The sequence below is a fragment of the Rhinopithecus bieti genome, unplaced genomic scaffold, assembly GCF_001698545.2.
Source record: "Rhinopithecus bieti isolate Rb0 unplaced genomic scaffold, ASM169854v2 scaffold_20175, whole genome shotgun sequence".
Classification (NCBI taxonomy): Eukaryota; Metazoa; Chordata; class Mammalia; order Primates; family Cercopithecidae; genus Rhinopithecus; species Rhinopithecus bieti.
The window spans coordinates 1,245,073-1,257,053 of record NW_016809984.1 but is presented as its reverse complement, the minus strand read 5'-3'; the positions used below and the strand labels follow the sequence as shown (position 1 = coordinate 1,257,053).

The window sequence follows — 11,981 nt, the reverse complement described above, 5'->3', positions numbered from 1 at the left end:
TGGCGGGCGCCTGTAGTCCCAGCTACTGGGGAGGCTGAGGCGGGAGAATGGCGTGAACCCAGGAGATGGAGCTTGCGGTGAGCTGAGATCCTGCCACTGCACTCCAGCCTGGGTGACAGAGTGAGACTCTGTCTCAAACAACAACAACAACAACAAAAAAATCAGCTGGGTGTGGTGGTACACGCCTATAGTCTCAGCTACTCGGGAGGCTGAGGCAGGAGAATCGCCTTGAACTTGGGAGGTGGAGCTTGTAGTGACCTGAGATCGCGCCACTGCACTCCAGCCTGGGTGACAAAGTGAGACTCCGTCTCAAAAAAAAAAAAAAAAAAAAAGAAAAGAAAAAAGAAATCGCACCTTATCCTCTGTCCTAATATTGATCCCCCCGCACTGTAACTGCTCATCTCCTCTAGATCTCCTCATTTCTCTCCGGAATCTAATCTCACTGAGGTCAGGGACTTTGTATCTCCAGGATCTGGCTCAGGAGAAACCAAATAATTAATGATGAGTGAATGATTCCCAGGATTCTGGAAGCAAGTATCATTGGCCCTTGAAGAAGGACCTCACTTAGAGAGGAGAGAGAGAGGGAGGGAAACAGAGTTACATTGGTCAAAGAGGTAGGAAAAGCACTAAAATAGTGTTCTATCATGGAAATCTAGGAAAAAGAGGAGAAATGTTTGAGGAATTAGCAAATCCTACCTAGAGGTGAATGAGAATGAGAATTTAAAACATGTTTTGGTATTTTTCCCAGTCATTAGTGGCTATAGATAGAATCAAGATCTCAAGGGATTAAGCAGAGAACACAAGATAAGGAAATGAGGGCGTAAGGTTAAAAAAACATGCAGAGAAGTGAGGCCACGAAAGGCAGATTTGGAAGTGGTGGAGCAGAAGGACAGAATCAAAGGCAGCATCCTCCTGAGGGAGGAGAACAGTGTTTGAGGGCAGAGATGGGAGGTTCCTTCAGTGTCCATCTCCGGGTCCTCTGGTGTCACCCCTGCCGGTGATGGAGGAGCTGAGCTCTGAGCATCTCACTGGGTCTGTGTCAGGCTGAGTCAGCAGTCGGTTTATTGAGAAGCCATGTGTGCTAAGCCCTGTACTAACCCATTTTCTTTGAATGATGTTGCATCTTCCTTTTCCTACAGGGAACATGGTAGAATGGTGCTTACCTCAAGATATTGACCTCGAAGGTGTTGAGTTCAAATCTATGGCCAGTGGGTCCCATAAAATCCAATCTGATTTCATGTAAGTACTTCTGAACTGGAGTCTTCTTCGTACCATTCCCCCCATCTCCACACTTTCCCCAAAGCAGAAGGGCTCTTATTAGGAGGTCTTCATGTGCTGTGTGTAAATGCCTTGAAAATACATGGATAGTTTTGTGTTGACATCATTTTTCTAGCGAGATGTCTAGCTTTCATCAGGTTCTCAATGGGCTTCCTGACCTACAAATCTTAAGAATCCCTACCTGTAGAGGTTCTCTCACTTTCTCAGAAATTACATGGACCTCACCTGAGGTTTGGTTTTAATGAAAGTGCACAGTTTCAGCCCCGTGTGAGTTAACTGAGGACATCTATGTGTTCAACCTTGAAATACCAGCTTTAAGTCAGGCCATTTTTTTAGTCCTGTGTAGTGGCGCATTCAGAGAGTTTTGTGAGAAGGAATAATGGAAAGACCTTAAGGGTAATGAAGTGGCTTTAATCTCCTCATGGGGCTGAATTCATGACTGATACAAGTGTGAGAAAGAGGAGAAAATAAAACAGCAGCTCAATGAAAAATATCAGAGCCTCAGGAAGTAAGGGAAGAATCAACGTGGTTTATGCTACAGAAGAGAGTCCTAGTTCCAGAGGAGCCTGAAGAGGAATGTTGGTTCTGCTTCTCGCGTCCAAGTCATTAGTTGTGGTGCAGGAGAGAAGAGATGTGTCCCGTGATCGCGGGCAGCTGAGCAGCAGACTTGCCAGGGACCAACTCCCGGCTCCAGCCAGGTGACCCTTGGCAAGTTCTGTAATCTCTTCAAGCCTTGCTCGTCTCGTCGGTGAGGTCAAGTGGCTTGGCCTACTCATTTCTTTGAGGCTGAGCTTTGTCATTGACAGCCCCGGACACAGTTAATTTGTTTTGTTTAGGATCGCATCTCAGAATTCCTCTCTGATCTTGAGCCACGCTACGTATTTGGTCTCTTCTAGCTATTTCCGAAAGGGGCCCTTCTTCGGCCTGGCCTGCTTTGCCAACATGCCAGTGGAGAGCGAGCTGGAACGTGGCGCGCGGATGAAGTCTGTGGGCATCCTCTCTCCCTCCTACACGCTGCTTTACCGCTACATGCACTTCTTGGAGAACCAGGTTCGGTACGTGGCTTCCGTACATGTGCAGGGAGGCAGCAGGATCCACCAGCTGGTGCATATGGCACGAGCCCTCGGAGATAGCACTTGCGTGCCAGAGCAGCAGATGTCTTTCCAAGAACATCCATGGTGATGTTTCACGCCTCGGGTAGTGTCCTTTCATTTCAGCCAACGTCCTGCATGATGAGTCTTCACTCTATAATGAAAGCCGGGGTATATTCTGCCTTCAGTTTGGATTTAATACTGCCATCACTTTTTTAAATTAAGTCATTTGTTGACAGGTACATGATCTTTGTTTATTCAAAGCCACAATAGTTACCTCCTCGCCCCAAGTTGGCAAAGAAATCCTAAACTTTTTAAAAGCCTACTCTTTTTATTATTGGGATTCTTACTATGATTGGGATAATAGGAAGAGAACTTAAAAAAAAAATTTTTTTTTGGTAGAGACAGGCTCTTACTATATTGCCCAGGCTGGTCTTGAACTCCTGGAGTCAAGTGATCCTCCTGCCTCAGCCCGCCAAAGAGCTGGGATTCTGGGATTATAGGCGTGAGCCAAGTTGCCTGGGATAGGAAGATAATTTTTAACAGAAGCAGCAAAACTATTAGTTCCTTTACATTTTTTTCATCATGCAAGTAACCTAATTACATTTCAGATTTTGAGGGGAAAATTTATCCCTAATCCCTGAAGCACTGACAAAATGTTACCACTTCTTTTCTGTGTATGTGTGTACGTTTAAAATACATATTTGAGTATATACAATATATATATTCTTTTATAGTCTATACTTTTAAAATTTATCACTAAACATTTTTATGCAACATAATTGTGATCTTCAGCTTTGAAAGTGTGAACTTTGTTGTTTGTGGAAAAAACATGTTTATTATTTAAAATTTACATGAAAGTACAAAGGAATTTTAAAATCCTCTCAAATAGTAACACTCACAGATATCCATTGACAATATTCCATGAATGTGATTGTAGAATACAAATGTCTTTACAAAAATAGGATTAATATTTTATAGATTTAATTTTCTCAAATAGACCGTGTTAATGACATATATTAAACATAATTTTACTTATAACTTCAAGTAAATATTTTTTCACAGTAACATATACTAGACATTGAAATATTCCTCCAAAATTAAGAAGAAAGATTATGAAAAATGTGACAATATGTGACAAAATGTAACAATTGTTTACTGAGAAACAATATATAAACATTAAAATTGATCAGGAATGGTGGCTTACACCTGTAATCCCAGCACTTTAGGAGGACAAGGAGGATCAATTTAGGAGGATCAGTTGAAGCCAGGAATTCAAGACCAGCCTGGGCAACAAAGCAAGATTCCAACTCTACAAAAACAAAAAAAATTAACCAGGCATGGTGGTGTGCACCTGTAGTCCTAGCGACTTAGGAGGCTGAGGTGAGACGATGGCTTGAGCCCAGAAGTTCTGAGCTATGATTGCGCCATTGCACTGCAGCCTGAGTAACAGAGCAAGACCCTGTCTAAAACATACAAGTAAATAAAAAAATAAAATTCTTGAATGGTTGAATTTTACCATCACTTACTTTTCTTTCTTTGAAGGGATCTTGCATGATCAGTACTGTTGGCCTGTTCCCTTTATCCTCAGCTGGTTGTACAGTTCTTGAATGCTTTCTTCTTCCCCTCAGGATGCTATAGATATTGTTCTACTTTTATCTGAAATTAGTCATTTTGGAGAAGTTTCTCCATCCAGATGCTTGTAGAGTTTATCTTTGTCTGTGCTGTTTCTGAAATTGCCAAATGTTTTGTTTTGTTGTTTGTTTTTGTTTTTGTTTTTTGAGACGGAGTCTCGCTCTGTCACCCAGGCTGGATTGCAGTGGTATGATCTTGGCTCACTGCAACCTCTGCCTCCTGGGTGCAAGTGATTCTCCTGCCTCAGCCCCCTGAGTAGCTGGGACTACAGGGGCCCGCCACCATGCCTGGCTAATTTTTTTTTTTTTTTTTTTAAGTAGAGACGGGATTTCATCATGTTGATCAGGCTGATCTCGAACTCCTGACCTCGTGATCTGCCCGCCTCGGCCTCCCAAAGCTCTGAGATTACAGGTGTGAGCCACCGCGCCCGGCCTGAACTTGCCAAATGTTTATTAGTTCATATCAGAATGTTCTGGGATAGTTTGTCCCCTTTGCTCAATAGATAGGTCTTTTATTTTTAATTTTAGGAACTTTTTCTTCTGTAATAAAATATTTAACTTTTGCGTTCTGGTTTTTCCTTCTCCAGGAATGCCTGTCGTGCATATATTTTCTCCCGCATTGTCTTCTATGTTTGTCATTTCGATGATTCTTTTAATAGCTCTTTATTGCTGGAGATGTCCCATACATTTACTTGGTTATTCTCTGTGGCTGAACATGCAGCATGTTTCTATTAACTGTTTATTTTTTTTTTTTTTAGCTGCTCCTCTACCTTTTGGAGCTGTGGAAAATACATTTGCACATATATCTTTTTCTGTATTCAAAATACTTCCTCAGTTTTTTCTTTTTTGTCTCAGAAGTAATATTATGAAGCTCTAAAAAAGACCATTTTATTGGGATTTTGACAGTTTTAAAACAATATTATTCCTTTTAAAAAGCTAATTTTCCAAGTAGGCAATACAGTCTCATGGTTCAAAATCCAAAGATTTTAAGGTGTTATTTTATTAGTTAGGGTCCTGGCTAAAAGGCAAGAACAGAGGCCCAAAATTACTATGGCCCGATTAAGATAAAAGATTATTGCTCATGTCATAGCATAGAGGTAGGCAGGTGGTCAAGTTAGGTAGCCTGCTCTGTTCCATACAATTGTTCAGGGACCCATATTCATCTCTTGTTATTCTACCATATCCTAAGAATGGTTTTGTATTGCAAGGTGCTCTTTCCCAAATGTTGAAAGCTGCTCACTGCTATTATGTTTGCATTTCAGCTCATAGGGAAGAGGGAAAGACTAGAATTTACATATCTCACTTCTCATATTCCATTGTCAAGTTCTCAATCACAGAGACACACCCAACAGCAAAGCAGACTGGGAAGCATCACTACTAGGTGGGTGACCCTGTGACCAGTTAGAACTCTGGGGCATTGGTTACAGACAGGAAGAAGGGAAGGCTTGACTTTGAGAAAAAGTCAACAGCTTCTGCCTCAGTTTGCCCCTCTGTCCACTCCGGTATCCATATGTACTCTTCTTCCCACTTGTAAAGGCCATTCCTCCCACCCCAAAGGAGACGTCATAGAGTCTCATTCAGTTCATACTCCCAGTCTAAAATCTAGGATTTCTCTGTGGTGTGCAGTAGTTCTTTACATTATAAAATAATAGACAAGTCCCTCTAGTCCCTACCTCCCAAATGCAATAAAGGAGGTAAGGTAGGAAGCACAATACAAACTCCTGTTTGGAAAAGGAAAGAATGAGAAATATGGATGGTCACTAGTTCATAACAACAGTGAAATTCTGCTGAGCAGGAATTGCAGAGTCAGTATGCTGTTGGTTCAACTTTGGTTCTGTTGTGTAGAATCACCTGTCCATTTTCCTCCATGGTACTTGGCTTTGTCTTCTAGAAGATTCTTTCTTCATTTTCCTCCATAACCACATCTGCAGTGGGCATTGGAGAACATGCCCTTCTTGAGGCTGTATAGCTTTAGAACACCTTTCCTGCTGGTATAGATTTGGAGGTCAAGAAGTCATAGGCTTTTATAAGCCAAGCATGTGACAATACATGTCCCTCAAAAACTAAATTGACTTCTGGTTTGCTTCCAGTCAGTTCCAGGTAAAAGTATCCATGGCCAAAGATCTTCTTTGGGTCATGGATTTTAATTAGCAGACTGAATTATAGTTACTGGCTTTTCTTTTTGGCCCATCCCTTTCTCCCTCATTTTCATAATGACTTCCTTGAGGTGATTCCCTAAATCTGATCTTTGTAAATAAGCGGACTCCCTTGTCTGCCCAAGAATACTAAACTGCAGACGTTCATAGATGCCCTGAGAGAGACTCTTGTCTCCTGCTTTTAGGGTACAGTAGCATTGACTTTTCCAGCCCTATGGGGTCCCAAATTGTTGAAATCTCAATAGATTTATATTGCCAAATTTAGAACACATGACCCTTAGTAGGCTGTATTTTATTCCATTTTTCCTTGCAAACCAGCCAGTTCTTCCTTGTTTTTATCTTACTCTTGTAGTAGCTCGCTAAAAGCATACAAGGGGCAGTCAGCACACACCAGCATTCTATTTCCAACTGCTTCCCCTTGAAGCTACAAATTCAGAGGACACAGGGTCTAAAGTTATTGAAGTTTTAGCAGATGTTTTGCTACAAGTGTAACAAGGGTTGCCAGCTTTCTAGTCTGCAATATCTATTTTCTCACCACCCTCCCCTTCCAGCAACAAAGCCAGTGTCTCCATATGGTTTTTGATACTGTAGTAACTCATTTCCAGGTATCATTTTTGGCTTTTAGAGTATAGGCTACGTTGCTATAATGAAGAAGAGACCCCCAATACCGTGACACAGTAAGATAGAATTATAGCTTTTCCAGCATGGCAGTCATAGTAGTTCATTGTGGGTAGGTGGTTCTGTTCCACTGGTCATTCTTGGACCCGAGTCATTCAGTCTTACCGTATGTCATTTTCTAGAGTGTTGTCTTATCCACATGGTAGAAGCTGTCTGCCCATTACATTGTCATTTTCCAGCCTATAGGAAGAGGGAAAGACCTTGGCTCCATGGAATGTGAGCAGAGGTGGTATGTTCAACTTCCGGGATCTGGAACTTCCGGGATCTGGAACTTCCGGGATCTGGAACTTCCGGGATCTGGAAGTTGAACACACCACCTCTGCTCACATTCCATTGACCAGTTCTTGGTTACTAGGCACACATAAGTAGCAAGGGAATCTGGGAAATGTGGTCTTTAGCTGGGCATCCATGTGTCCATCTAAAATTTGGAAGGTTCTGTTACTAAAAGAAGAAGAGTGTGGCAGACTACCACTCACATAAAGTGAAAAATCTTCACCCAGTTCCCATATCCGTCCAAATCTCGGTAATCATAATTCATTTCTTATGTATTATCTCAAAGTGTGTGTGTGTGTGTGTATATACAAATACAAACGTATATTCGTACTGTCTCCCTTTTCTTGCAAAAGATAGCATGTTATTCGTGTTGCTTTGCACCTAGCCTTTTTCATTCAACAGTATGAAAGATCTCATCAGTACGTTGAGAGTTTCTTCCTTGTTTTCAGCTGTGTCATATGCCTTGTATAGAATAATAGCATTTATCAAGTTCATTATTGATAGACATTTGGTTGTTTCCAGTCCATTTCCTGCTACAAATGATGCTGCATTGAATATCATGCATTTCACACGTGAGGGGTAGATTTGTATATTAAATTTTCCGAAATGAAATTGATAGCTTAAAGGATATATGTATATATCATCTTAATAGATCCTGTCAAATTGCTTCCCATAGAGGTTGTACCATTTGCATGCCCAGTAGTAATACAAGAGAATGTCTGTTTCATCACAACATTGCCAACACAAAAATGAAAGTTTGGGAGTTTGGACATTCTAACCTGATGGATAAAATAACCGTGCATCAGTATAGTTTTAATTTTTATTTTTCTTATAAGTGAGGTTGAGCACCTTTATATATGTTTGAGTCATTTGTATTTCTTTTTCTGTGAACCATTTCTAGCCTTTGCTACATTTTGTTGTTTAGCTTTTCTTAATTTTTTTTTTTTTTTTTTGAGATGGGGTTTGGCTCTCGTTGCCCAGACTGGAGTGCAATGGTGTGATCTCGGCTCACTGCAACCTCCGCCTCCCGGGTTCAAGCGATTCTCCTGCCTCCGCCTCCCGAGTAGCTGGGATTACAGGCATGTGCCACCACGCCTGGCAAATTCTGTATTTTTAATAGAGATGGGGTTTCTCCATGTTGGTCAGGGTGGTCTCTTAACTCCCAGCCTCATGTGATCTACCCATCTCGGCCTCCCAAAGTGCTGGGATTACAGGCATGAACCACTGCGCCCGGCCTTTTCTTATTAATTTCTAGGAGTTTGTTATGATAGGGAAATTTTTTCTTTGTTATATAAATTGAAAACTTACATAACACTTTATCATTTGTCTTTTAACATTACCTTCTTGTCATATAGGTGTTTTTCTTTGAATTCATTCGTCTTTTTATGGCTTCTAGATTTTGAGTCATAGCTAGAAAGGTTTTACGGCTTGGTGATTAAAGACGGCTATAGGTAACAGAAGAGACTTGTATGACAGTATGAGGAAAAGAAGGAAGCACAGTTAGATAAGCTCAGGTCTAGGTTAGGATAATACTTGAATATGGCAGCCGCTTTTACATGAATTCACTAGTCTTCATTTCTGCAGCACTTAATCTGTGTTTCGTATTTCTTCTGACTTCTGATGTTCCAAACCTATTTTTGCCCTCAGTATCTCTAAAGAGTCTTTTAACGATTATTTCTTGTGAATCAGAAGATATCGGAGAACTATTTCATAATTTTAAAAATTAAATTAGAAAAGGCAAGAGGGACTGTTGTTGAATAAACGGGCCTATGACTCATAACCACATTTTACCTTGCTCAGATCTTGATCCAAATCAACTGTGAAATAGCGTTTGGGGGACAGTGGCTATATTTTGAATGTGGACTGGATATTTATATTAAGGCATTATTATTGTTAGGTGAGATAATGGCATGGCGATTATGTGTTAGTTATTTAAACAGATTTTATCAGTTAGAGATGCCTTACAAATCATTTATCAACAAAATGTTATGAGGTGGGATTTTCTTTAAGACATTCTAGGAAAAAAGTGGTGATGGTAGGGTATAGGTATAACCAGATGGATCAAATATTATTGAAGCTAGATGATAAATACATCCGGAGGTGGAGGTTGCAGTGAGCTGAGATCGCGCCACTGCACTCCAGCCTGGGCAACAGAGCGAGACTCCGTCTCCAAAAGGGAAAGAAAAAAAAAAGGATTATTGAGGTCATTCAGTATGTAAATTTTGTAACTTGGTAAATTAACCTTTCCAGTGTATCATGAATTATAGTCCTCAATATTATTGTGGTTTCACAGCATTTCAATATATAGATACATCACAATTTATTTAACTGTTTCACTGTTATTGGGGTTTTAGGGTGTTCCTTATTTTTTTCACCACCGTGCACATCAGCATCCTTATGAGTAAATGACTGTTCACATCTAGAAATAGTTCTTTAGGCCACAATCCGAGAAGGGGAATCATTGGATCAGAGGATATATACAATGTACAATTTAATACAAGCTGTAAGTTACGCTTCATAAGGTGGTGCCATTGTATCCCTGCACCAGCAGTAGAAAATGGGGGTGCTTATTTTTCTGCATTTGCAAAGCCAGGAACTAGGAGGCCATTTGTTCAGACAGATACATACATATACACACACACACACATATACACATATATACACATACGTAAATACACACACACACACACACACACACACACACACACACACATATATATATATATTTTGAGACAGTCTTGCTCTGCCACCCAGGCTGGATGCAGTGGTGTGATCTTGGTTCACTGAAACCTTCACCTCCTGGGTTCAAGCAATTCTTGTGCCTCAACTCCCCAGTAGCTGGGATTTTTAATAGAGACAGGTTTCACCATGTTGGCCAGGCTGGTCTGGAACTTCCGGCCCCAAGCGATCCGCCCACCTCACCCTCCCAAAGTGCTGGGATTATAGGCATGAGCCACCACGCCCGGCCTGTTCAGACCAATAATTAACACACCAGAGTGATGAAGTGTAATTGTCGCACGAAGGCATCTCTGATTCTGATTGTGGATGAATTATTGGCGGTGTGGTAGGGACAGGCAGGGTCAGTATCATTGGGCATCTGCATGGCCACATATGGCTGTGTTTTATTAGTGAAGGAGCTGTGGGCTTAAGGAGAATCCCAGTGTCTCTGGCCCAGCAGCCTATGGCTTCAGATTAATAATACATATTGAGGTTGTTCTCTAGTTTTTACAGTGTCACGGCTCTTGGATGGTTTCCATAGGTGGTTTGGCATACATTTCAGTGTGGTGGTTTCTCAATTTCTGCATTCTTGTAGGTAAGTTCACCAGGAGGGGCTCCTTTGACATCATCTTTGAAGACTAACTTTTCCAGCACTCTGAGTCTTGTTTCAGTACTTTTCGGTCTTTCTTGATACTGTGGTTTGACAATCTTGTTTGTTGCAAAATCTGTAGTGTGTTTAAATTTTAAGGCTTTCATACAACAGTTGCTTAACATTCATCCAGGAACTGCCAATTTATGTTTGTGTCTATGTTCAGATTCCATATTATTGCCTTGTTCGGTCCCATCAGTCAGTAATATCTGAGGCAAAGGACAGAATCCTCATATTAGTTCATTGTCTAAAGGACTCTAATTTTTGTACCGAACTTTTCTTTAGAATCGTGATTCAAGTATACAGTTTAATGTAGTCAAACAGAAAAGGCAATTGAGCAGCAAATCAGCAAACAATAAACCTAGAAAATGAAAAAATATTACCTTGACACAGCCCCCTTTAACACAGAAAATATAGTAGTATTAAAATATAATGAAATGATTCTCAGTATTTTAGGGAAATTTGATCCTAATGAAATACCTTTGAATGAAAAAATATAAATTACCCCTGACACAGCCCCTTTAACACAGAAAATATAGTATTAAAATATAATAAAATATTCTCAGTGTTCTTTTAGGGAAATTCCATCCTAATAAAACACCTTTGAACATAATTGCCTTTGTGTGATTTTTCTGTGAATCAAACTTTGATCAGTTTGACCAACTTCCCTAAAAAGTATCTGAAATTGCCATCTTTTCAGAATAGTCAGACACAGCTTAGACCATGGGTTTCCTGTCTAGCTCATGAACATTTGTAAAAGTGAGCTAAATGATTATAAGCACCCTCCTCCCAACTAGTTATTTGTTATAGGAGGACTACCTCCTTGTCAAAACTTAAAATGCATAGAAGCCCTGAAATTGGAGCTATCATCCATCTTATATTAGTAATCATTTTATGAATATAGTGATTTTTTTTCCTTTTTAAAATATAAATTTGTCTGAAGGTCTGTTGTCATCACTTTGACATAAGAGCTGTAAGTCACTCTGGAGTGGAGATGGTTGGAGAATGGAAGGCTATAGTTGGTTGATGAAATCTTGACTCTGAACAGTTTGTGTCATAGTTTGGGGTAAGCCACTGTGGCAGTTTGCAGAGGCAGTGTGGCAGCGGGGAATGCCTATTTTTAATCACCGCTGTTCCAGGGCCAACCATAATTAGGGATGTTTCCCTTGCTCAGTGAAGCTGTATTTTGCTTTTTGTTCATTGATTGATGGAAATTGTAGGACACTGAGAAAATAACGATGGGCTAAGAGGGTTTTGGTGCCTTTTATTCCTCCCTCAATTAGGGCTTTTCCGGGCCTGCATAACAAAGTGCCAAAAACTGGGTGGCTTAAAACAGCAGAAACAGCAGAAACATACTGTCTCACAGTTCTAGAGGCTGGAAGTCCAAAGTCAAGGTCTCAGCAGTGTGAGTTCCCTTTGGGGCTATGAGGGAGAATCCGTTCCAGTCCTCTCCCCTAGCTGCTGGTGGACGCTGGCAATCTTTGGGGTTCCTTGGCTTGTAGAT

General features: G+C 40.7%; 1 protein-coding gene across 1 annotated transcript in view; it reads left to right on the top strand.

The window, feature by feature from the left end:
- Positions 1 to 1,141: 1,141 nt before the first annotated feature.
- The window catches only part of DENND11 (DENN domain containing 11), a 28,866-nt gene continuing 18,026 nt past the window's right edge, over positions 1,142 to 11,981 (top strand). Inside the window, exons 1-2 of the mRNA XM_017891059.1 lie at positions 1,142 to 1,239; positions 2,175 to 2,333. Of these exons, the coding sequence (XP_017746548.1) occupies positions 1,145 to 1,239; positions 2,175 to 2,333 (254 nt within the window). The 5' untranslated portion in view covers positions 1,142 to 1,144. The remainder of the gene's footprint in view (positions 1,240 to 2,174; positions 2,334 to 11,981) is intronic.